Source organism: Uloborus diversus, chromosome 5 (genome assembly GCF_026930045.1).
Source record: "Uloborus diversus isolate 005 chromosome 5, Udiv.v.3.1, whole genome shotgun sequence".
NCBI lineage: Eukaryota > Metazoa > Arthropoda > Arachnida > Araneae > Uloboridae > Uloborus > Uloborus diversus.
Genome location: NC_072735.1, coordinates 85,782,232 through 85,805,879, shown reverse-complemented (window position 1 = coordinate 85,805,879; position 23,648 = coordinate 85,782,232). Strand labels below are relative to the sequence as shown.

At 31.2% G+C, this 23,648-nt stretch overlaps 1 protein-coding gene across 1 annotated transcript in view; it reads left to right on the top strand.

Moving 5' to 3' along the window:
* The window catches only part of LOC129221865 (protein polybromo-1-like), a 120,802-nt gene extending 97,466 nt beyond the window's left edge, over positions 1-23,336 (top strand). The window contains 13 exon segments of the mRNA XM_054856220.1: positions 1,899-1,996; positions 2,084-2,155; positions 7,796-7,852; positions 9,552-9,677; positions 10,021-10,140; positions 10,919-11,204; positions 14,116-14,170; positions 16,088-16,118; positions 16,120-16,181; positions 17,879-17,943; positions 20,126-20,233; positions 21,308-21,407; positions 23,042-23,336. Of these exon segments, the coding sequence (XP_054712195.1) occupies positions 1,899-1,996; positions 2,084-2,155; positions 7,796-7,852; positions 9,552-9,677; positions 10,021-10,140; positions 10,919-11,204; positions 14,116-14,170; positions 16,088-16,118; positions 16,120-16,181; positions 17,879-17,943; positions 20,126-20,233; positions 21,308-21,407; positions 23,042-23,258 (1,397 nt within the window). The 3' untranslated portion in view covers positions 23,259-23,336.
* Positions 23,337-23,648: the final 312 nt, after the last annotated feature.

Here is a 23,648-nt window from a genome sequence, read left to right as displayed (position 1 = left end):
AATGCATATGTACTTGAATAATTGCAAATTGCCTATCTCTACTATATCAGGGATATAATTGATTCACGTGCTTTAAGAATTACTGCGGAACTTAGAATTGGATAGGGAGAATGTCCATCCGTCTCAATTTTTCAGGCTGGCCAAATTGATTTGAGAAGGTAATTCAATAAATGAATTTTTTTTCCGAAGATCTTCTAACAATTGTTTTGCAACAACATAAGGGGTATTTAGCACGTTTGGGAAAAAATAACAGACGTGTTTAGCGTTTATCAAAAGTCTAGAACATTGTGACTGCAAAAATCCACAGTGAAAAACACACGAACACAATGAAAAAGTATGCTTTGGTTTTTCCAGTAACTAAAATAAAATATTTAGATTTCGGATGTTTAGTTCTGATGTAAATTAGTATGCTAATTAATTAATATGTTGAAGTTTGCTGATCGTTTATTTAGTACTTTTGATATAAAGTTATCTTACCAACCCACTAGTACTCTCTTTTTAGAATTAAGAGAGGGGGGGATATGTAAGAGGTAAAAATGTCGTGTAAAAATTAATAAGTGAAAGGGGGGGGGGGGTTCACAAGCGGTTTCTTAATAATATCTGATACCAGGGTCCACCGACTGATGACTGGCTCTGGTGTTCAGCAAATTGTGATTTAAAAAAAGGACAAAAGAAAAAAAAAATTTGGAAGTGAAAAACAACGCATGTTTTCTTTTTTCCTGCAAAATTAATTTATTTTAAGGATTCAAAATTTTTACTCGTTTCATACTTTTGCGCCATTCTAATTTCGCCCCATTTCTTTTAAATCACGTGTAGCTAACTTACGCTTGACAATTCTACACTGACTTTTTTACTACCCTTTAGCAATGAACCATCGTACAAATGAGGCTTAATTACCTCCCTTTCATCGCTTTCGCAGAGGGGAGAGATTAGAGAAAATATCTTCACCTCCGGATTCGCATTGCAAATGCAGCGACATCAGCATTGGCAATTTAGTCCCTTTTCGATCATTCAAGCACGCTTTTTCCCAAACTTGTCTCGCCAACCTGTTCCTGGATGACGGCTTCTTGGTTGAACCACTATTCCGTCAGGAGTCGAAAGGAAGGTTACATACGTTTCTACCGAAGTGGGACATCTTTGCGTGTGAAATATCTTTGGCGAAAGGTCCAACAGTACCTCGTTTTCGAAGAAATTCATTTTTTCTCGAATTTTAAAAAATCGAAGAATGGACGCATCAAAAAAGTAAAAACTAAAATACACAGACATAGGCTTGAAAAATACTCAGAAAAACAATTGACCCGAAAACTTCAAAGGAATTTTGTAAAATAACATTCAACTTTCCCCATAGGTTAGCATTGGATCCAAAGCTTTCAGACTCTCAGTGAAGAGCACCCTTAAACCGTTGTCATGCATTGTTCATTGATTTATGTGAAAAAAAAGGGGATTTTTCAAAAAAAAAATCTGTGTATCAACAATTAACATTGATACATTAAAATATTATGCGTTGTTTATTAGTTACTAAAAACTATTGAAATGAAAAGTTATGCCAACTGAAAAACAAATTTGATGAGTTACTAAATGTGATGTCCTATCTTCCCCCATAAACAATGTTATTTATCAAATGGTTTGTAAAGATTTTTTTTTTAATGTTCATTTTAGCACTTCGGCTCCAATACACCCCTGATTATTATTGCACCTAACTGATGCATTTAAATGTATTCATATTTAGAATGAGTTCTGACACTCCACCGATCAAATGGAAAGAATACAATATTTTTTAAGCAAAATGTATTTTTAGTCTAATTGAACATTTGCTCATTACCGATTGGACAGTCCAGATTCCTTCCTCCAATATTTAACATGAAGTCATTAAGTATTTTAATTTCTCTCATTTACAGAAAGGCCTACTGAAGTACAGGAGCAGGATGTCTTTATTTGTGAATCTCGATACTTAGAAGCAGAGAGGCAAATTCGAAGACTCACAAAAGGATTGAAAGTAAGTAAATTTAGGTTGATTAGGTTTTAGTGCTATGAAAAATTGTATGGTAAAATGTGGTCATTGTCTTTTTGTTTTCTTCAATAGAAAATACCACTGTCCTCCAATGTCACAGAAGATGAATATTACTTTTTCCGGAAGCCCCTCAATCCTCAAAAGGTATTTTTTGATGTAAAATAAAATTACTTTTTGAACTTTATAGGAAATTAATTTAATTAACCAATAAATCTCTAATTTAAATGTGGTAAATCTTAGGGAGATACAGCAACCAAATGAGCATGTTTGTTTCTCTTCAGTTAATGTTCATTTCATGTAAACTGTTCCATTTATTGTAATGAAAAAATGGCAACCTAAGAGCTGTTCATAAATGATGTCATTTTTTTTTTCAACAAATCCCCCCGCCCTCCTCCTTCCTTTGTCACAAAATGTCATACTTCATCTAATAATTTTAAAATTACTTAAGGGGAAAAACCAGTTTAGACGTGTCAAAAAATTCACTTTTGTTCAGTGTTATAAAATGTTAGTAAAACTATTCAAGAATATGTTGCCAAAATTTGAGTGACATTTTTTAATTAGTACAAATGCCATGACCACTTATTGTGACTGGAGATACAAAAACATTCACAGCATTTTTTTCGCGTTTTTCACAAAACTTTTTTTCAACTGGCATTCTAGCTCAAAGAGTTTGACCAATTGTTCTGAAAATTTGTGTGAATATTCTTTATTTAATTATACTCTATATGAATCTAACTCTTTGATAATATCATTAATAAAAATATTTTTTAATGAAGAATTGTGGAAAACAAATGGTAGGAAAACATAACATTGTAATCAAACACCACAAAAATGCGCCATTTTCAACTTTTTTGATCACAATTAGGTTCATATACTAGGGAAATATGTTGTTTACAAGAAAGAAAAATTGTAATGATTACATACAAAAATTGTGGCTTTGGTAATGCACACCAATAACAAGCTCTGATGGCGGCCACCCATGGACTCCTTGAAGCTCCACTAATTCTGGTGGAGATGACTTCAAAAAATTACAAGGTGTACTTCAAAAGATGAATAAAATATCCTCCAAGTTTAAAGAAGTTCTGATTATTTCTTTCCTTATAAAAAGAAATCATAAAAAACTCTAAAATTTTGATAGCCTAAACTTCTTTCCCCCCTTAAAGTTATTAGATGAAGATCAGTTAAATAATTTAACTGATGAAAATTGGCAGAAAGCATTCATGGTTTCCACTTAAGAATACCTTAAAAATAGGCCTACTGAATACTATCAGAATTATGCAACAAAATAAATATATTTGATAAAAGCCTCTTCTCTCCCAGTGGAATGTATAACTTGTACACCCTTATGCTCTTAGTCATTTGTTGCACCCCTTCGCATCCTAGGCAACCACACTATTACTGATTCAAATAAAGAAAGATGCTTTAATTTCTCACAAAAGCAGATGAAGTTGATTGCATTAAAACTAGGATAAAAAGTTGCTAAAAAAGAACTTATTCTGTATTTTGTTAACATGCTTACGCACATTGAAAACATTTATATGTACCATTCTCCTTCTCCCCCATTTTACCAGCACTTTAAGTAAGCATTAAAATTCTAATGAAACATATATTTTCTTGTTTTTTATAGCAACCATTTGAAAATATATTGTCAAAATCTACTTATACGCATGAAAAGTATAATTTTTATACTTCACAGTATCACAGAAAATATAATTGTATTTCTAAAATATTTATTCCTATCACTGTGATAACTTTACATACATAGATGTAAAACAGAAATATTATTTTTACTATTTTTATCACATAACTAAATTATATTGAGTTTAGGAAAAAGAATATTCGAAAACTTGTGCCAAAAATATGTTGCTTACATAGTGAAAGGTTTTCGCAAGCAAGATGTTTGCCTCGTCAAAATTCAGACTGTTAGTTTAATCTGACTTAATAATGTTTAAAAACTAGCAGTTAACCCTCTACTGCCCACTGTCACTCTGAGCTCACATCAAATTTCATTGTTATATTTTGTAGGAGTGTTATTCCTTTGTTAACCAATGCGACTCGAGTGGTTTAGTATGGCTATGTTACATTTAGGTTATTAGCACTGACACAAGTTAACATTTCGGTTATAGAGTCACAAATTTATTTGGAAACAAGAATCCACCTTATGTTTGATAAATATATTAATCTTTCATATTCTGTGCTTATAAATATTTTTTTTTACGGGAAATAATAATTCAGGGGGTAGAGAGTTAATAAGCCATTCCTTTGACTTGACCACATATACTTTTTCACTGTTTTTTAAACAGAAAATAAGTGTTTTTCTATAGAATTGCCCCCCCCCCCCCCCGTGCAGTTGTGAATTTTGAGAACAATTATTTTGATGAATTTCATGTAAGATTTTTTTAACATCATATTTTTAAACCTAAGTTAGGTCCATAATTAAGTAAATTCGTTATGCTACTTAAATCAAGATTTGTGTGACCTAGGATGGCCAAGGTTCTCTAATAATGGTTTAACTTCATTTGAATGTCACTTTATCGTGAATCTTAAAATTGTATGTATTTAGCATATGAGTAAAGCTTATCAGAGAGAAATGGTTCTAGGTGCTGTTGTTTTAACTACATTGTTGAGCATATGAGGGTATGACAGTAGTATTGGGCCGCCATAATTAATTAGTCCTTCCTGTAAGAACTTTATTCACACCCCTAAAAATCAGTGAACTTTTTGAGAATCGAACTGTACATTTTTATGCGTCATTGAGTGATGTGTACATCTTTTTTGAGGTTAGTAAATGCACGTTACGTTACCATACCTCAGTGCTTGAATGAGGTTTCAATGAAGAAGCCAATTATTTACATTCAATTCACAAAACGATTCAAAAGCAGAACTACATTGCCACAGGCCCAGGCTTTGGGGGGACCTCGCGACCCTGAAGCAAAAAAAAAGAAGAAAAAAGGGGGGGGGGACTCCGAATTAGAGAAAATGTAGAGATTAAATATAGTTTACTCTTTTGATATTTACTGTTGTGGCACTTAAAATAGAGTTAATTGTTTTCTAGTAAGCAGTTTTGATTCCCCTTTTTTTCTTTTTCCTTTCTTTTCCCCCTTTCCCCCTTTTTTACTTTTCCTTCTTTTTTTCTTTTTTTGGGGGGGGGGGGGGCGGAGAGAGAAATAATTGACAAAAGGCTCGCCTTGACTCTCTGTGGCCCTGTATTGCCATAGTAGACATGCAAACTCTCCTGCTTTATGCAGGAGGCTCCTACTATAAAGTTCAACCTCTTGCCTCTTGCCACGAGAGAAATTTTTCCTGGTTTTTGCAAGACCATTACAAGAAGATTGAGAAATCGTTGTTATTTTCAGTATGGCTATAAAAGGTTTCAAGTTCTTTGTTTAGAATGAATTATGGTGAAGTAAAGTAAGGTTTTAAATTCATATTGAGATCAGATAATCAGGAGCTCTTGTAGTTTATCAGCCCATCCTGTTATGGATGTCATTCAATTCTACTTGCGTTTTCTTTCAAATCTTTATAGTTTTAATTTGTTTTGTTTCACTTGTTTAATTTGTTAATGTCAGAGGTTAATGTTGTATACCACTATTTGATGAAAATCATAAAACCATTTTCAAACGCAGTACATACAAAGCAGCTTTTTTCTTACCTCCAAATAATGGTGCAGTTCTCCAAGAATCAAGGTGCTGTTGTTTTAACTATGCAGTTAAGCAGAACAATGTGGAGTACTAAAATGCTCCAAAATGCATTTCAAGAATTTTATCTATACTAATAATATAAAGCAATAGAGTTTGTTTGTTTGAACGTGCTAATCTCAGGAACTACTGGTTTGAATTGAGAAAATCTTTAAGTGTTGAATAGTCCATTCATTGAGGAAGGCCATCATCACGCTATGACTAATAGGAGTGCAGCAGCAATAGAAAATGTTTCTTGAAACATTTTCAAAATTGAAGTCTTAAAACTTTGGGTTGTCTTTGGCGATGTGGGAGGGGAGTTGCTCTTTCAATAGAAAAATAAATCTTAAACACAAACTTACACTGCCTTTTGTGTGCCTTCTTCACACAAGGAGAGGGGGGTATTCCGCCGCCCATTCCGAAAAGTTTTATTTCTGAAGTTTTAAGAACTCGGTTTTTGGCTATCTTTGAATAACTTAAGTGGGAAGGAAGTCGAAAGCTTCTGTTAAAAATTTTCCAAAATTAAAGTATTAAAACTTTTAGGCGGTCATAAGTCATGTATATAGGTAATTGAAAAAAATTTAGAAACTGAAGCCTTAAAAACTCAAATTAAGGACATTTGTGGTGAACTTAGAGGAAGGGGTTCGGGAGTTCTCTTCCAAAAATTTTTTGATGCTGAAATATTTAAAGCACTATTTTAGGCTGTATTTGAGTGCCTTTTTAAGGACATGATTTGGGGGCTCTCCCTTGGGTGAGGATTCAGTTCCCCTATTGCTTTTTTTAATTAATGAATATTAGATAGTGTTCCTCGTTTAAAACTATTTACTTTGCTGAAGCTGTTTTTTTTTTTTTGCTAATTTTACCACATGCTATCCCATTAAAGAATTCTTTTACAAATGAAGAGGGGGGGGGGAATGGTGCCACTTTATAATTCGCCCATACCTTTCACCCACCTTTCTTTTTTTTCTGGTTTTTTCATGCTATCTTGGGTAGACTTTCCGATCAGAACTGATTTATGTTGCAAAAGTGAAAATCTTATGTCCCAAGCTATTTTATTGTTGCAATAAATAGTTTTATGATCGGCGGAAAACGAATGGCTTGGAGCCTCAAACGCTTTTACCCCTAACATCATCCAACATTGTCTAAAATTGTGTTTTTGGAACTTCGATTCTGAAATATTTCCAAAGGAGAGTTCTTGAACTCCATCCCTTCAATAATGCATTCAAAAAGCGTATAAATGTTATGAAAGATGAAGTACAATTTCACTTTTAAAGCTTCAATTTTGGGGAGAGCCAGCGCCTAGCTTTACCAAAATGGCCTATTATCGCGTTTTTTGGACTTCAATTAAAAAAAAATTCTGGGGGAAAGCCCCCAGACCCCTTGTTATTGGTGGTTTTTAAGTTTCTGGAACTGTGATATCAAAATGATTAAATATTACAATTTAATCTAGGTCCATAGTGTTAGAAAAGTCAAAAGCCAAAAATTCAAAGTAAACACAGATTCACAAACTACCATAGTCAAAATCTACAACACTTATACTTATAAATTTTTCCTTAAGCATGCATAAGGGGTGGGGGGCTTAAAATATTTTCTGTCTTGAACACATCACCAAACTTGCACCCATGATTTAGAAAAACTAGGTACAAAAGTTACAAATTCTGAGTAATTATTAAACACATATGCAATGTGCATGTTGACAAAAATGCTTGGTAAATATACCTATTGTATGTTGTGCTTGAATCATACATGAATATTTCTTCTTATTTCTTTTTTTTTTATTACATGCATGAAAGCTTGATTCCCGAGTTTTAATACATTTTTGCATTAAATCAAAGTTTAAGGACTCATTAGTCTATAATTCTAACATAATATTTTTAATTATCTTTGAATGTTATGTGTGTTTGATGTGTTAAAAACTTTCATCTATTTTTTAGTTTTATGTTCATTCAAATATTGAAATATTTGTTTTAGTTTAATTCTTTTTGCATGGTTGAATTGTGAGTGTTATGCATGTCGTCATTTTTTTTTTTTTTATTTTTTTTTTTATTTATTTTTTTTTTTTTTTTTTTTGCACATTTGCATGTTCTTCACGTACTTTTTATTTCAGACAGAAGTCTATAGCACTCCTGTTATTGTTAAGAAGAATGTTGTTCCCAATAATCCTGTGAGTAACTTTTGCATGCAGCTTTCCAATATCTTTTTTTCTTTTCTGTATTTTGCTCTGTTTAATTAAGTTTAGACTTTGTCTTGATGTTTAATGCAACGTTTTTATTCACCGAATAAGTTAGATATTTTTAGCCCTATAGCAACAATAGACCCCCCTCCCCGAAGTGAATATTTAGTTCTCTTCAGGAAATATTTTGTTTTGAGCTTTCAGTGCTTTTTTCCCTTTTGCAGGAAATTTTGTATTAGGTCATGAACTTTTGTAAAATCATTCTTTTACTAGAAATTTCATGAAATGAATAGTTTTAAGCAGTAAGTAACTCGTCCGATTCATTCAAAAGGTTCTTTAATCTTGATTTCATCTTCCAAATCCAGTATAAAGCTGCTAAGTTCTCTTCATCAACAGAAAATTGCCTGCAAAAGTTTTTTTTTTTTTTGTAATGAGATAATAAATTATAAGAGATTTTCGTATAATTAGATAAGGGAATGGTTTTGTCATGCTGTTTTTATTATTTTTTAGTGTTTACCAACATAATGAGTGCTTAGTTTTTAATTTTTATAGATCTTAAAACAACTTTTCTTATATTTGCAGGGAAAAAATATTTTATGTTTTTCTTACTGCTTGATTTGATGTGCTTAGTCTTGCTATTTTCCTAGGTTTAGTTCTTGATTCAAATTTTATTTTCTACTTCTTACTTTAAAAGTCCTCTATAATAACGATGGATTAAAGAAGCTAGTTCATGGACGTAATCAATAGCTATTTTATTTATAGAGTTGATGTTAGTGGTAGCCATTGATCTGATGAACTTGAAATGAATTTTCGAACATTGCAACCAACTTTCTCAATTTATTTGGGAGATTCTTGAATCTTGATTTCATCTCCTAAATCCAGTATAATGCTCCCAAGTATTAATCAACAGGAAATTGCTTACAAAAGGGATTTTTGTATTAAAAAAAAAAAACTAGTTGGAGAAAAAATTGTTTCCTTTAAAAATGAAGTGTATCTACAGGAAAATCAATGTATTTCATATACATATTGTTATTTGTATACAGGTAAGTACGAAATCACATTTTTTGAGTAATTTTACTTTTACTCCTTACAGTTATTTATTTTTAATCCATTGTATATATGATGAAGTTTTTATATGCATTTTCTCATTTTAAAAATCTCATCTTAACTGCGAGAAACAATCCCTGTTAAGCTTTAAAAAATACCCGCACAATAAAGTGCTAACCTAAATGTCTATTTAGGCATAGACATTTCTTCTAATTCATATTGCAGTGTTGGTTGCTATGTTTGAGGTTTAGAGTTGGTAATTGCTTCACTGTCACACACTTTCTTTTTTTTTTGTAAATGAAATATTTGCCTGGCAATTTCCTAAAACTCCTTCTTCTACTTTCCTAACCATAATCTAACACCATGTGTAAGTGGATAACCTTCCATAAAACTTTTTTTATCCCAATCTTTTGCTTTTAGCATATTATTGGTTCCAATAAAACTTGAATATTTGTCTATTTCTATATAGAAAACTTATTCTTTCTCCTTAAGCAATGATTTGTTTTTATGCTTTTGCTAGTATTGTCCTGTAACACAATGTGTAATAGGTTTAGTTATTTATTTAATTTTTTATTCATATTTATTTATTATTTATTATATTTTTTCTCTTACTTATTTTTCATATATTTCAAATTCACTGTAGGAATTGTCACCTCTAATGACTAGACCTGTTGTTGAGACTGATAATGAAGAATCAAATGATGTGTCTACACCTATAACAATGACTGAACAGGAGAATTCCCTGCCTCCTCTGTCATCTTCCAAGAAGGTAAATAAGGTGAAATTCAGTATTTATTATTATTTTTTCTTTTTAGCTTAATGTACATATTTTATGTTTTAGGTCAGTATCTTATGTTCCTGAAAAGAAATCCAGTGCCTTAAAAAATGTTATAGAACCTAAATAAAAAAATGTTAAAATCCTGTATAAAAATCTTTATTTAGTTTTTTAATTTTATTTTTCTAAAGTAAAAAAACAAAACACTATCTCAATTATAAATTTATATTCATATGATTATTCGTTTATTTATTTGTTTTACTCATTAATTAATTTTTCAGTAAAATTTATCTTTATTTTCTAATTTCTTTTCTTTTTTTTTTTTTTTACCTTTTAGAAAAGTACCAAAAGGATTGTGACAGGATACATTCTATTTGCCAGCGAAGTTCGACGTTCGGTGATTGCTGCAAATCCTGATCGTTCGTTCGGCGACATAAGTCGTTTGATTGGAACTGAGGTAAGTCATCTAAGGATAATTGGTAAACAAACAGTAAGTCAATCAAAAATTTTACCAGGCTTAAAACCATTTAGACTTCAGCAAATAAATTCAGGCAGTGACCAGACTTAAAACTATAAAAGCTTCAGCAAATAAATTCAGGCAGTGAATTAGGCATTCTCACTGCACCTTTACTAATGATCTTAAGCTGGGGGAATCAATGGTCATACTAAAAAACATTCAAGTCATAAACCTTATTTATTACTGAACATAACTTACTGAACAGAAACCCTTTATTTCTAATGGAGTAAAGTGCACCACTAAAAGACTATCCATCAGTAATATTTAAAAACTAGCATGGATGACACCCGGGGCAGTTATTTGTGGTGTCATCCCTCCCACCTAACATTCTGTAGTAAACTGAAAATGATGAAATTCATGCAAATTTCAGTATTTTTTTGTATTAAAGTACAATATTTTTCAAAAACTTGCAATTCTGCTTTGGGTGCCAACCCCCTCCCCCCGCCCCCAGCTGGGTAACAACCGGAGCGCCCCCCCCCCCATGCAACGCCACTGATTTATAGTTCTACCATGTATATAATATGATGCTTGAATAATGCATCAAATACTCTGCCTTCTATAATATCTTGGGACATTTGTAGTTCTCTTCTAGTGAATTTCTCTAAACATCTTACGTAAACTTGAGATTGTACAGAGCTATCCCATTCTTGAGTTAAATCAGATCAATTACAATATTGAAAAGTATTCGACTCATTTTCACCCTATAAAATGTCTTTAGTGGCGCAACCTTCCAATTGCAAAAAAAGCTGATTATGAAGATCGAGCAGCAAAGCAGAATGAAGAAACGCAGCAGCTTAATTTACTTGGAGCTGAAAGCATGCCACAATCGCCTGCCTCAAACCATGGTAGCTGCGCTTCTACCGGTGACCGCAATGAAAATATCCTTTATGAGTGCTTGTGGGATGGCTGTGACCACCAGTTTGAAGATCAAGTTGATTTGGTGGAGCATTTAGCCGTGGAACCCGGTGGGCATATCCAGCAGACTTTCCGTAATAAAGACAGAGGTAAGTTTTGTTCTGGCCTCTTTTCTCTTGTGCTCTAATGTAATAATTGATGCTATCTTTTTTATTGTAATCTAATTGAAATTTCAAAATTATAAAATATCTTTTAGTGTGTGTCCTAGTTTTAATAGTTTGTACTTTTTTCTTTGTGACATAAGTGTAATTATGCTTGTAAACTATATATATATATATATATATATGCATTTTAAATAGCTCTAAAAGATTGTTTTAGAAATTGCATGTGCTGTTCTTACATTTTCTTATCAATTTTAACCCATTTTTGTCTAAAGTATGTCCAAGAAACTTTTATGCTTTTACTAGCTGACCCGGCAGACCTTGTTCTGCCACATAAATTATTTCTAGGATTCAATCACTCTGTTGGATAATTTACAGCTTTGTCAGAATTCTAAACTGTATCAATCGATTTATATGATACCAAGTTGCCAGGTCGTATCTCAAAGTTTATAATTCGTCAACCTCCACATTTTTTGCTGCCAAATATGGCTCTTTCTGCCAACCACGCATGATGTATGTATTGTGTGCGTACATCGCGGTCAGTGAGAACATTTGCTCGAATCAGTGATGGTGCTAAAATTAGTGTGCATTTTTATGCATTCAAAATTTTCATAGACAGCAAATTTTCATTCGTCGATATCTGACAATGGGTTTGAGAATTTGTCAGCAAATGGCATGTAGCATTAAGACGTCCTTTGTTTAGCTGAACCTTTTCAACATTACGAAACAGTGGCTAGGATTTCAAGTAAACTTTAATCTCATCAGCGGCTTCTGAATGTAGAACGCCGGAAATGTTTATCTGGTACCTCGTTACCTTTTGATGTGCGTCTGGGTTATTTTCAATATTCAGTGGCAGCTTAAATGCTGAATGAGCTGTTCTGCATCCATCCGGCAAAGTTACTGCAATGTCAAATCACGGATAATGCAATGTCATCATTAGATCAGATTTCAGCAAGAATTGGTAAAATGAGAAATGTTTTGCTGGTTTCACATGGTGCATCCTCCCCTCCCCAGAAAAAAAATGCACCTTGACCCATCGAAACTGCCAGAGATATAATTGGAATGTTCATATCCAGAATTCTGGTTTTTTTTTTTTTTGACACTTTTTTAAAATTAGGAATCAAAAAATACCTAAATCCCCAAAGTTTCACCATTTGATTCTTTAATCGCGAATTTCCCGAAGAGCAAAATTGAAAATCATTGCAAAAGCCTTGCTTAGATTATTCAAATATTTTATTTGTTAACAAAAAGCAGATGGCAACAAATAAAAATTTTAAATCTTTGAGAGTTTTTTCGATGTTTTGTCAAAGCGTTGAATCATTTTGACTCTTGGTATCCAAAAAAATTCTAGATAGAGACATTCTTAATTATCTATCGGTATGATATATACATTATGACCTATTCTCATACCTGCCAAATACACATAAAAAATTTCTTAAAAAACTGTTGATCCATTTTGGAGGGGTCCAAACACAAACACTGTGACATGACAGTTTTATGAATTAGATTTTTTTTTTTTTTTTTTTTTGTATTTCTTTTATTTAGTTTCTAAAATACCTATATTCCTAAAATTTACCCCCTCCTACCCCCCCCCCCCCCTCTTTTCCTTTTTTTAATCAAAAATCTCCCAATTATCAAAATATTTCCGCAAAAGAACCAATGAGCGAAACTGAAAACCATTGCAAAAGCCTTGTTTAAATTAGTTTCAAACATTTTATTTGATAGAAATAGAAAATGGCAATAAATAAAACTTTTAATCATTGAGAGTTTCCGAAGCACCATCTAGTGGGGCCATGTTCCTCTATTTTGCCGGAGCGTTGTGAAAAAAATTTAAAAAGGGACTTACTAATTACCTAGCGATATGAAATATACTTTATGTCCTATTCTCATACTTAACAAATACACATAAAAAATTTCATGAAAATCGACTTAGTCGTTTTGGAGGAGTTTAATAACTAACACCGCGTGACAGGAGATTTTTATATATTAGATGTTGTGTTGTCGGAACTGACTGACCAGGAAAGCTTTAATGGTTATAGGGATAGTGTGCCTAGATTCTGCACCAGTGATTCATTATTTCTAGGGGGTAAAATATTTCTGGGGCTACCCCACAGTTCCTTTTTTTTTATATTCAATTGTCAAATCTTGGAATTAAAAAAAATATATATTATTTATTTATTTATACACTTTTATCTATTTTTTTATTTATCTATTTTATTTATTTACTTATTTTTTAATAAACCCAGCAGAAAATTTTTGAATTTTTTTTTATCCATAAATTGTTAATTGACATCCAAAATAGGCATTTTTAATGAAAAAAAAATGGTTCAGTAAACTCCCGATTATCCACGGAATAGGGTGGCATAGTAACTGCGTATAAGCGAAACCGCAGATAATCCGAATAAAGGTAAGAAACGGTACTTAGTGTATGCAATAGATAAAAAATATTAATGACACTCAGGCATTCATTCAAACTATAACTAACTATATCTACTGACATTGAATATACAAAAATATATGTAAAATCTAAAAGCAAACAACAACACAATCACAAGTTTTAAAAAAAGTGTTAAAGGACTCGCGGATAATCCGATCCACGGATAACCTGACCGCCGATAATTGGGAGTTTACTGTATAAGTTTAACAATGCAGCATGGGTGCATTACTTATGGTTGTTCTTCTCCTGTTACTATTTAGAATAAGTTCTTTTGTTCTGAAGACAAAAAAAAAAAAAAAAGAAAGGAGCTTACACGACAGTATCATGGCTTCCCCCTGTATTTTTTTTTCTATCTGCACACTATGAACTGAACTATGTGGCCTCAATTGTAAAATAAAATTTTCAATACAAATGATTAATTAATTTATTTATTTATTTATTTATTTATTTATTGATGTTTAGATAGTGAAATCCAATGCCTTTGGTATAATTGTCAAAGAATAAAGAAAAACATTCCGTAAGTACTCTTCAATATCTAATGCATGGTTAATTTATATGTATTAGTATGATGTTTTATTTTATGTACGTAATTTCAGGGTTCGTAATTGCCTTTTTTTTTTTTTTTTTTTGTCCCGATATCTCTGATTGTTTTTTTCTTTCAAAAAATTTTTTTTTAAATTTATTTATTTATCTAACTGTAGTGGTGTCAATGCCATGTGGCTCCTATTTATGATTTTGTTGTTGAAATTCATTCTAGCAGGTCAAAGGACAAACTTAACGTTTTTTTGTGCAAACGTTATTGAATAAATTGCAACTTTTTGCTACCAATATCTCCCCTAATCTTTTTTGTTTTCTCCCTGCATTGTCAACATCAAATCCCAATCATCCAGTAATACAATTAAAAAAAAGGAAAGATCTATTAATATATTGTAAATATATCTTCAATAAATTACACATGTGTTTCACTAGAAATTCCTTCCTAATCAACATCACAATCACTTTCATTCTACAAAATTTTGACACCTTTATCCAAGTTAATTCCAAGAGGAATGTTTGAAATACAAATCAATATCTTTAAAAATAAAAGCAAAATTTTATTTCAGTTGTTTGTCCCAACTTCTTGAAGTATAATTATAATAGCACTATTAATCCAAACCTAAAAATATTGACTTGTTTAGCGTAGTGGATTGGTATCTTTTTTTTTTTCTATTGGTTCCATTTTCTACTTTCAAAGGGAAAAAAAACATTGTAGACTTGTGTGAAACTGCATTTACGAGAGGAGTTTGAATGTGCGGATGTCACTGACATTGAACAATATTCAATTTTTAAAAAACAATGAAAATGCTTTTTACTGAAGTATTAGTGAGTTAAAAGAAATAACATAAATAAAGCACAAATTTTGCCATGAAATTTGTATTTATTTTATTTTTTTTCTCATATTAAATAAGTAGTTTCATTTCATATCACATATGCAGAAAGGAAGAAAAGTAACTTAAAGTTAGCATGAAAAACAACCTTGTTATATCACAACCATTTTACAAGTTGTGCTACAATATGAATAAAGAGTAAAATACAATATGATAAAGAACGTAGATAAAGCACAAAATCTCAAGAAAATACAGTATATAACTAAATGGAGGCTGCAATGGCTACTTGTAGTGATGAAGAGGTTTCCATTGTAGCCTTGAAATAGCTATATGCTGTATTTTCTTGAGATTTTGTACTTTATTTATATTAGTTTTTCACTTTATTCATAATATCAATTTGTTTGATTTAACTTGTAAAATTTCTGTAAATTTTGTGGCTTTAGAAAAAAAAATTTCTCAGGTTTTTCTGGAAAAATTTTTTTTTACAAAAAAAAGCAGTTTTTTAATAGTTATCTTTGTTTAAAAAACATAAAGAGTAAACTATTCTTAAAATATTTGAAATTCATATTTTTTATTTTCTTTCTTTTAATGGAAATTCTTCTTACATTCAGCACTTGCTGTGAAAAAACTATCTTCTCTGTTTCCCAAATGTCAGTAGCTTTACTCATTCAAAATACCAAAATTTATTCAAATCATCATTCAACCATTAATTTGGTATCCCAAATTAATGGTTGAATGGATGTGAGTTTTGTTTTTGTTGAATCAATCTTTTGGACAATAATTTGCAGATTTTTAAAAATTAAATTAGTTGAATTTTTTGAACAGAAAGAACCCCCCCCCTCCCTCAATTTTACTTGCATTCATACAAATTTGAGTTCGTGTACATGTATACACACATATTAAATGTACCATGTTAAACTAAATTCCAATTTCCTCCATGAATTTATATGATTGATATATTTCTGTCGAGCAATAGATAAAATAACAGTTTTGTTAGAAATGCAGCAAATAATACTTGCTGTGCATTACACATTTATGTATTTCTTTCCCTGTTTTGTTTGTTACAGACCCTTTCCAAATGTTGCTCGACTTATCAGGACATGTTAAAGAAGTACATTTAAAAACAGCTATGAAAAACATTCTTCCTGAAAATCGTAACAGGTGAGTCAAGAATTTTTGATTTTCGAGGAATTCTTATGAAACAAATTTTTACTTTTATGTTATACCAAATTACAACTTTCTTCAGAACATGCTTTCTACCACATACCAGTATCTTTTATAAATAGTTTTTAAAGGAAAATATATTGGAGCTTCAGCATCAGTAAATCATAGTGCCAAAATGCTTACTGTCCTATTATTCCCCATACCTGCCATCTCTCCTTTTTTTTGGTGAACAATATATGCTTTTTTCACTGACTTTGTGGTGCTCTGGTTGGAAGGCGTAATCCAATTTTCTCATTTTCCAACACATTGGACTTTTCCCTTTAATTTCTATTCCCATCGCAAAAAATTTTCAATTTCTGTAAGAAAAAGGTAGAAGACATCTTTTTGTTTTACGTGCAGTTTTCTAGTTTCCCAAGCAGCAAAAAACTTTTTTTTTTTGCAGTGTGGCTCCTTGTACCTATTCTTTTAAACAGATTTTAAATGAAGGAAAAATATATTCTCTCATGAAAAGTTGCTATATTTCTGTTTTTCTTATTTTCTTTGAAAGCATCTATGCTTCAACATGCATAATCCTTTTGCGACCTTAACTGGAATGGGAATTTTGCTTTTAAAGCATTTAACAGCCATTCCCCTAAAGTACTGACCAATATATTTTTTTATATTATACTAATCTATTTAAAATATTTTATGCATGGAACCAAATTGACAAAATAATACTAAACTTTGATGTTCTTTTTTTATCACCATTCAATTAAAAAGATCTGATTATTGTGTTGAACAATTTTTGAAATTTAGTTGTATGATTAAAAAGTAAATCTTTTGTTAGTCAAGAATTAGAATAAAATTAAAAATGCAGGACACAAATTTTTTGTCTTGCACTTTTTTTTTCAGTTTTGCACTAATTAAGAGTTCGCTGCTCGCTCACTATTAGCCAAAGTAGTTGTATTGAGGTTTATCAAGCAAACTTATATCCTTCTCTCTGTTAACTAGGTCTCAGTAATTTCAATAGCATACAACTTTTCTAGCCTTTTTATTATTATTATTTTTTTTTTTTGTCAATTCATTGATTTTGTTTCCTATATTTCAGTTGTTTTCAAATTACTTTCTGTTACTGTTTTATTTTTCGAGCATATCTATGTACTGTCCTCATTAGATATTTTCCTCAAAAATCCAATAAGAAATCTCATAACCATGCTTGACACTTATCAGATTTGACGTATACCAATTGAATTAATATCAGCTCAAGAATTGAGGCTCTGAGAAGCAAATGCATGTAAATGCCAGGTTTAAAAATTTGGAAATAACCGGTGCAAATGGTAGAAGAATCTCCCTTCTGTTTTGGGGGCAAAGATAGTACTAGTAACCTTGGTAGGTGCTGCTATACAGAATGATTTAGAAAAAAGTTTTAATGAAAGCCTACCTGGGACCTGAACTTCAAAAACTTTTTACTCAGTTCTTTCTATTTACACTTTTAATTCGTCTGCTTGATACACCAAGGAGAAATGCTGAATATTGAATTAGTTTTTATTTCTTTTTTTTTTTTTCAGTTACACTTTGCACTTCTAATATTAACAATAAATTTAGTTGAATGTGCTTTTTCCACAAGTGATGATATTATGGAAACTTGTAATTTTTATGTGTATGCACCAAAAATCTGTTACAAATGAAATATTTATTCAGCAATTCTATTGTAGAAATTATACTCCATCCAAACGGAATCCACCTGCTGCTCTATCATTTGGTGCATTGAATAGTACCAGTAAGTAAAGCAAAAGAAAGGGAAATCTTTCAAATTTTTGTTCAGTTTCTTTTCTCTTATTTAGTTTCTTGTTATTGTTGTGACAACCCCCTTTCTTTCATGTTTATAGCCTTTTCACCGGGAAAATGCAGCATAAAAAGAGCATGCATTTGAACTTCTTGAGAAAATTTGTTTAAATAGCATATATTTTTTCAATAAATCCTCCCACCCCTCTGAAGAAAAGAAAAGAGAAACTGTTGAAGGCTGCACAAAATTTTTAAACTCTAGCGGATAAGTAGAAGTGACATAATATGCCGTTCAGTACCTCAATTTGTGTGGAAGCTCATTGGACAGACCGCATGGATCTAGAAATTTTGCCTCCCCCCCCCCCCGCAACAAAATCTGTAGACCCCTCCCCGCTCCGGAGACCAGCAGTGTATTATTTGTACTATTAATAAGTCTTAGTGCTAGTTTTTTTCTTCCTCTTTTTTTTCCTCAATTTCCTGAGCTGTTGGGGCCTTTAAGGATGCAGACCCCACAGTGTGGGGTCTGCGATCCTTAAAGGGCCCAACAGCAGGTAGGCAGATCCGGGCCTGTCATTGGAGTTTAGCTCCTGTAATTCTTTTTAATTTGTATGTGAAACTTTACTTAACAGACATAACACAGACTAATTATGTATGAAAATAGGTTCTGAATACTATAAGGGCTTCTTTGCTTCTTTTGAAAGAAAATAAGCCCTCAGGCCCTATTTCTGAATATATTAGCAGCTGGCATGGTGACTAGAAAAAAATTGAATTGTGAAGAGTTGATGATCATTCCATTCCCCCTCTCTTGCAAATCTGCTTCTATCCTCAGCAGAATATTTATTAGCTATAATATGTCCACATAAACAAAATTTTAATGTCCATTGTTGAAAGGAATTGACCGACCATATACACTTTGATAGAAAGCAATGGCTATCTCATGCATCCATAGCTGTTTGATGAAGTTAATCTTGCTCTATGTTAAAATTTCACTCACATCGTAAAAGAGATGCCAACTCTCTAAGAGTCTAAGATAACTGCTACAGAATACCCACGAAAGCCGAGTGGTTGCATAAATCCATATGTATCATTAGGCCCCTTCAAATTCCGTGCGAATGGGCAGAAAACTCGATTAAAATGTCATGTGACATGTGAAGAGAAATGACAGCAAAGAAATTGCTGTTGTCGGTTGAGTTAAAAGAGCTGCGGGAGGAACATGAAGATTGATCAAAAAATATAGGAAAAAAGATAAGGGAAAATACACTTCATGCTTAAACAAAATAAAGACACGTTTCAACATAGGAGCCTTTTGAACTAAACAGAAAATTTTAGAATGTAAAGCTTTGCAAAATTAAGTCATAAAATATTCAACTAAACAAATTTAGTTTGTGGAAAAGCAAACTAATCAAACTAAATAGATAATATCAAAGATATTGTTATACTGTATCACACCAATTATCTTTATTCATCCTCATGTTATATTTTTTCAGTTGTTGCATTTATTAACTTGTTAGGTATTACACAAAGCTGCAATATAAAAAATTCGATATCGTCATTTATCTTCAAAATATTTAGCATTATATAATGTATTGTGTATATGCATGTTTGAAATAGTTTCAAAAATAGACTTGTGCATTATATTAATTTCAAAATTGATTAAAAAGAATGTTAGATATGTTTTTTTTAATAATCATTTTGCATGTTTACAAGCTTTGTTCATGTGCTTTTGAATAAGAATGCCAATTAATTATGTATTTTTATTTATAAATTACTATTTGTTTTGATTCAGTATAGTGCTATTAGTTATGCATTTTTAAAAAAAATGTAGTTAAAAAAAAGTATGAAGCAAACTTTGAAATGACCTATAAATCAGAAATAAGTCATGAATTGCATGTTAACTTATAATTCTGTCAATTTTAGGCTTGAAACGAAAACTCCTGAGTTATAAATCTAAGATTAATGTCAATTTTTTGAAAATCAATGTTTGCAATAACAATAAGTAAATGGCATAGTGCTTTGTTTTAAAATTAAAATGATCAATGCATGTTAATTTTTTTTTTTTTTTTTGAATTGCCGATTTGCTTTGTTTTTTTATTTGATGCTAAGCTTGATAAACTGTGTTCGTATTTGATATGTTACTGCATGCTCTTTTTAGTTTTGTTTTTGCATGCTTTTTGCAGACTTTTCCACTCCCTTTAAATCAGCATCTTATAATGGGGGACTCCCCATGTCTCCCGCACCACCAGGAATCTCCTACAATTTTCCCCCACCCATGCCTCCTCGGCCAGGTAAGTCTCAAAAAGATGTCTTTTGATTTGTTCATTTAATACTCTTCAGTCAATAGTCTCGGAGTGATAACAGATCCCAAACCTGGAGAAATTGTAAAATTTTTGGGAAGATTGAAAATTTTTGAAATTTTGCATAATTGATTAAAACTGCCGAATTATGTTATTGCTTTTTATCCTTCAATCTGAATCAAGTTTGTAATTTTTTTTGTTGATTGCAGCCCTTGCAGCACTCTTACATTTACTACAGAAAGTTTGTTTTATTTTTCTTCATCTATTTTTCTGGTTTTCCTTGGTAGGGTTACAACATCAATGGTAATATTTCACTATGGACTATGGACTATGGGTGGATGTTTTTCAAACATTGATGTTTTGCAATTCAACCACAAATATATTTATGAGTTAATATATATAGGCTTTAAATTTACTTCCTTTCATAAAAATTTTTTTTTGAATTTATGTGTTCAAAATTAAAGAAAAAAGTTATAGAAAATTTTCTAAAGCAAACTGCATTGATTTAATTCTATTTTCTGGAACTCGTAGCTGATAAAGTGCGAAAAAGTGTTTAATATATTATATCTATTAGACAACTCATTTCTCGCACATTTTTCAGTATATACTTAGGTATAAGTCAACCCCTTTAACTTCTAAACAAGAAAGCACTAGAGAAAATTTAATATTGGTTGTGACAGCCATAAAAATGTAAAGCTATGTATCATGATAAGGCTTGATTTAGGTTTTGAGGTTTAAGTTAAGTTAATACAACTAAAGTATAGAAAATGTTTCATGTTTTCAATTTCTAATGAGGGTTAATGTTTTTTGTGTGAATTTTTTATCAATATCTATTTATATTTGAAGGGCGTGTTGAGAATAATCTAATAACCAGGAAACTATTCATTTAATGTATTGAGAAGTAGTTTGTTTCAAGCTAATAAGATTAATCTATCATAAAACTCTAGAAATTCCACAGTTTAAACAGCAATGAATTTTATTTACATATAACCTGTTTCATGCCCAGAATGTGTATTGATGTTTCTCTTTGACTGTTGACTTAAATAATTTGCACTTTTTTCTTAGCTCACATTTCTAACCCACATGGAGCCAAGTCATTAGAACCCATGTTTGTGGCACCCCCACCTAAAACACAACGCCTTCTGCATTCAAATGTTTATATAAAGTAAGAAAACATTCCATAAGCATTTGTGCTTTCATATCAATATCCTTCATTCTCCCAAACAGGATGACGAAAAATTTCATTTGTAGTTTCAAATTGCATATATTGAACATGATTATCTATCAATTTCTCCTAACAACTAAATATCTCACTATAATTTGAATTTAAAAAAAAAATTTTTAATGTTGATCTAAGTGAAACATTTTCAATATTATGTTACGCAATAATTTTTATTATTTTGTAGCAGCTTCATTTCATTAAACTTTATTTCAGTGTATTTAACCATCTTAGTCTTCCCCAAAATGAAAAATTTTGCAAACATCAATAACATTTTATATTTATTTCCAAACTATAGTAAAATACTATTACAATGGGCATCAAAGGACTACATTTTTTGTTCATTGTAGTGGAATTCAAGCAATGTAATGGCAATTAAGTTGGGACAGAAAATTTATTTTTCTAAAATGGATATTTCGTTGTAAGGAGATTTCACTGTATGCTACAAAGTTTTCAGTAGCTATTTCTTTGAAAGACTTAAAATGTAATTTGGTAATCTGATTTTTTTTTTAATATCAGTTTTCTATATTCTTTTCTCTGTTAAATGTAACTTCTATCTTTGATAAAACACACATTTTCTCCTATCTGGTTTTCTTAATTCATGAATAGCTGTTTTTTTTTTTTTTTTTTTCATTTAGAGATGGATGATTGATTTATATCAAATTTTGCTAAAAAAATACTTTGCTTTCAATGGCATTTCAGTGTCTAAGATTTGTACTGCCTGTAAAAGTCCTTGAATTCACTTAAAATAAGAATAAGCTCATAAGTTTGCCATGAACTTTACTGAATATAAATTTAACAGAGATAAATCACTTTAAAATGTTAGCTTTTTTTTTTTTTTTTTTTGTAATGTATCAAAATGTGTTATATCTATAATTCCTCTTTTCCTTTCCCTTTTTCGTTCTATATTGGATAATCATATAGTTTTCAGGAAATGTTTTCTGTTCTACATTTTGTTGTGAATAAACCACACTTTCAGGTTTAAAACTTTTTATATTTGTGCTTCATTGTTGATTTCGTTTTTATAATTAAAATATGTTACACATTTCATGATAGAAAATGCATCAGTTAATTGGTCAGTGTCAGTATCTAAATCAGAATAATAGCCTCTGAATATTCAGTATTTTTGTGAATAATATTTCAAACACTCAAAATTTGTCATTTTCGCAAAATAGCATCAAATTTGATGCAGCAAAGTAATATACAATTAATATTCTAGATCAGCTATGATTAAAATTCATAACCAAGAAAAATTAATATCTTTACTTTTGAGTGACTTAGACATTTTAGTTTTACTTCACTTCTAAACAGCTGCTTAGTTCTTGACTGTTAATTTGTCTCATTATCAAAAATTTTGTTTTAGGAACTCAACTGTGCAAACAAAGTTCAGTTCTTGTTATGTATTGCATGGTCTGTATTATGTTTGCAGTTTCTAAACATTGATAAAATGAAGTTGTTTTTTTTTTTCATGTATACGCATTGGCATTCATATTTTAAATAATTTGTGTATTTTCCAAAATTATCTTATGAATATAAAATATAATATTTTGAAAGTAATATTTTCTTTTCATACTTTGTAGATACATTGAGGGATTACAAGCGGAATCTCGGTACATAAGTAACTGGGACTCGCACCTCAAGGCGACTCCGGACACCACACAGCCTCCCGATCCACAGCGATTGCCCACCCATTGGCTGGGCAATGGAGTTGAAGGTCACGGCAATGCACTTAATGCCCTCTGGTCTTTGCGAAATTACATGCTGAAGGATGCCCTGAATGTTGCACACATCCTTTGAAATGCACTGCCTTCAAAAAGACATTTTTATGTATGTTTTATGTGTGTGAATAAATACCTGTCATTTTTTTCACTAAATGTTTTTGAAACTGTACACACATCCTTTGAAGCAGAAGTTTTCTTTTTTTCTCTCTTTTTTTTCTCAATGCCAAGCTGACTGCAAATACTCATGGGCGACAAAATTTTTATATGCATCTTTTAGTAACATTGGAAACAAAATATCAGTAATGCAGGGATGAGATTTTGCCGGCTTTTGCCGGAATTCCAGCTTTTTCTGTTGGCTTTTAAAACCTTTCCTCCTTCCCCCCCCCCTTTTTTTTGTCTCTTTCAGGCCTTATTTTTCTCAAAAATCGGGGAAAAAAATAGTTTTTTTTTTTAAATTTTCGGTCCC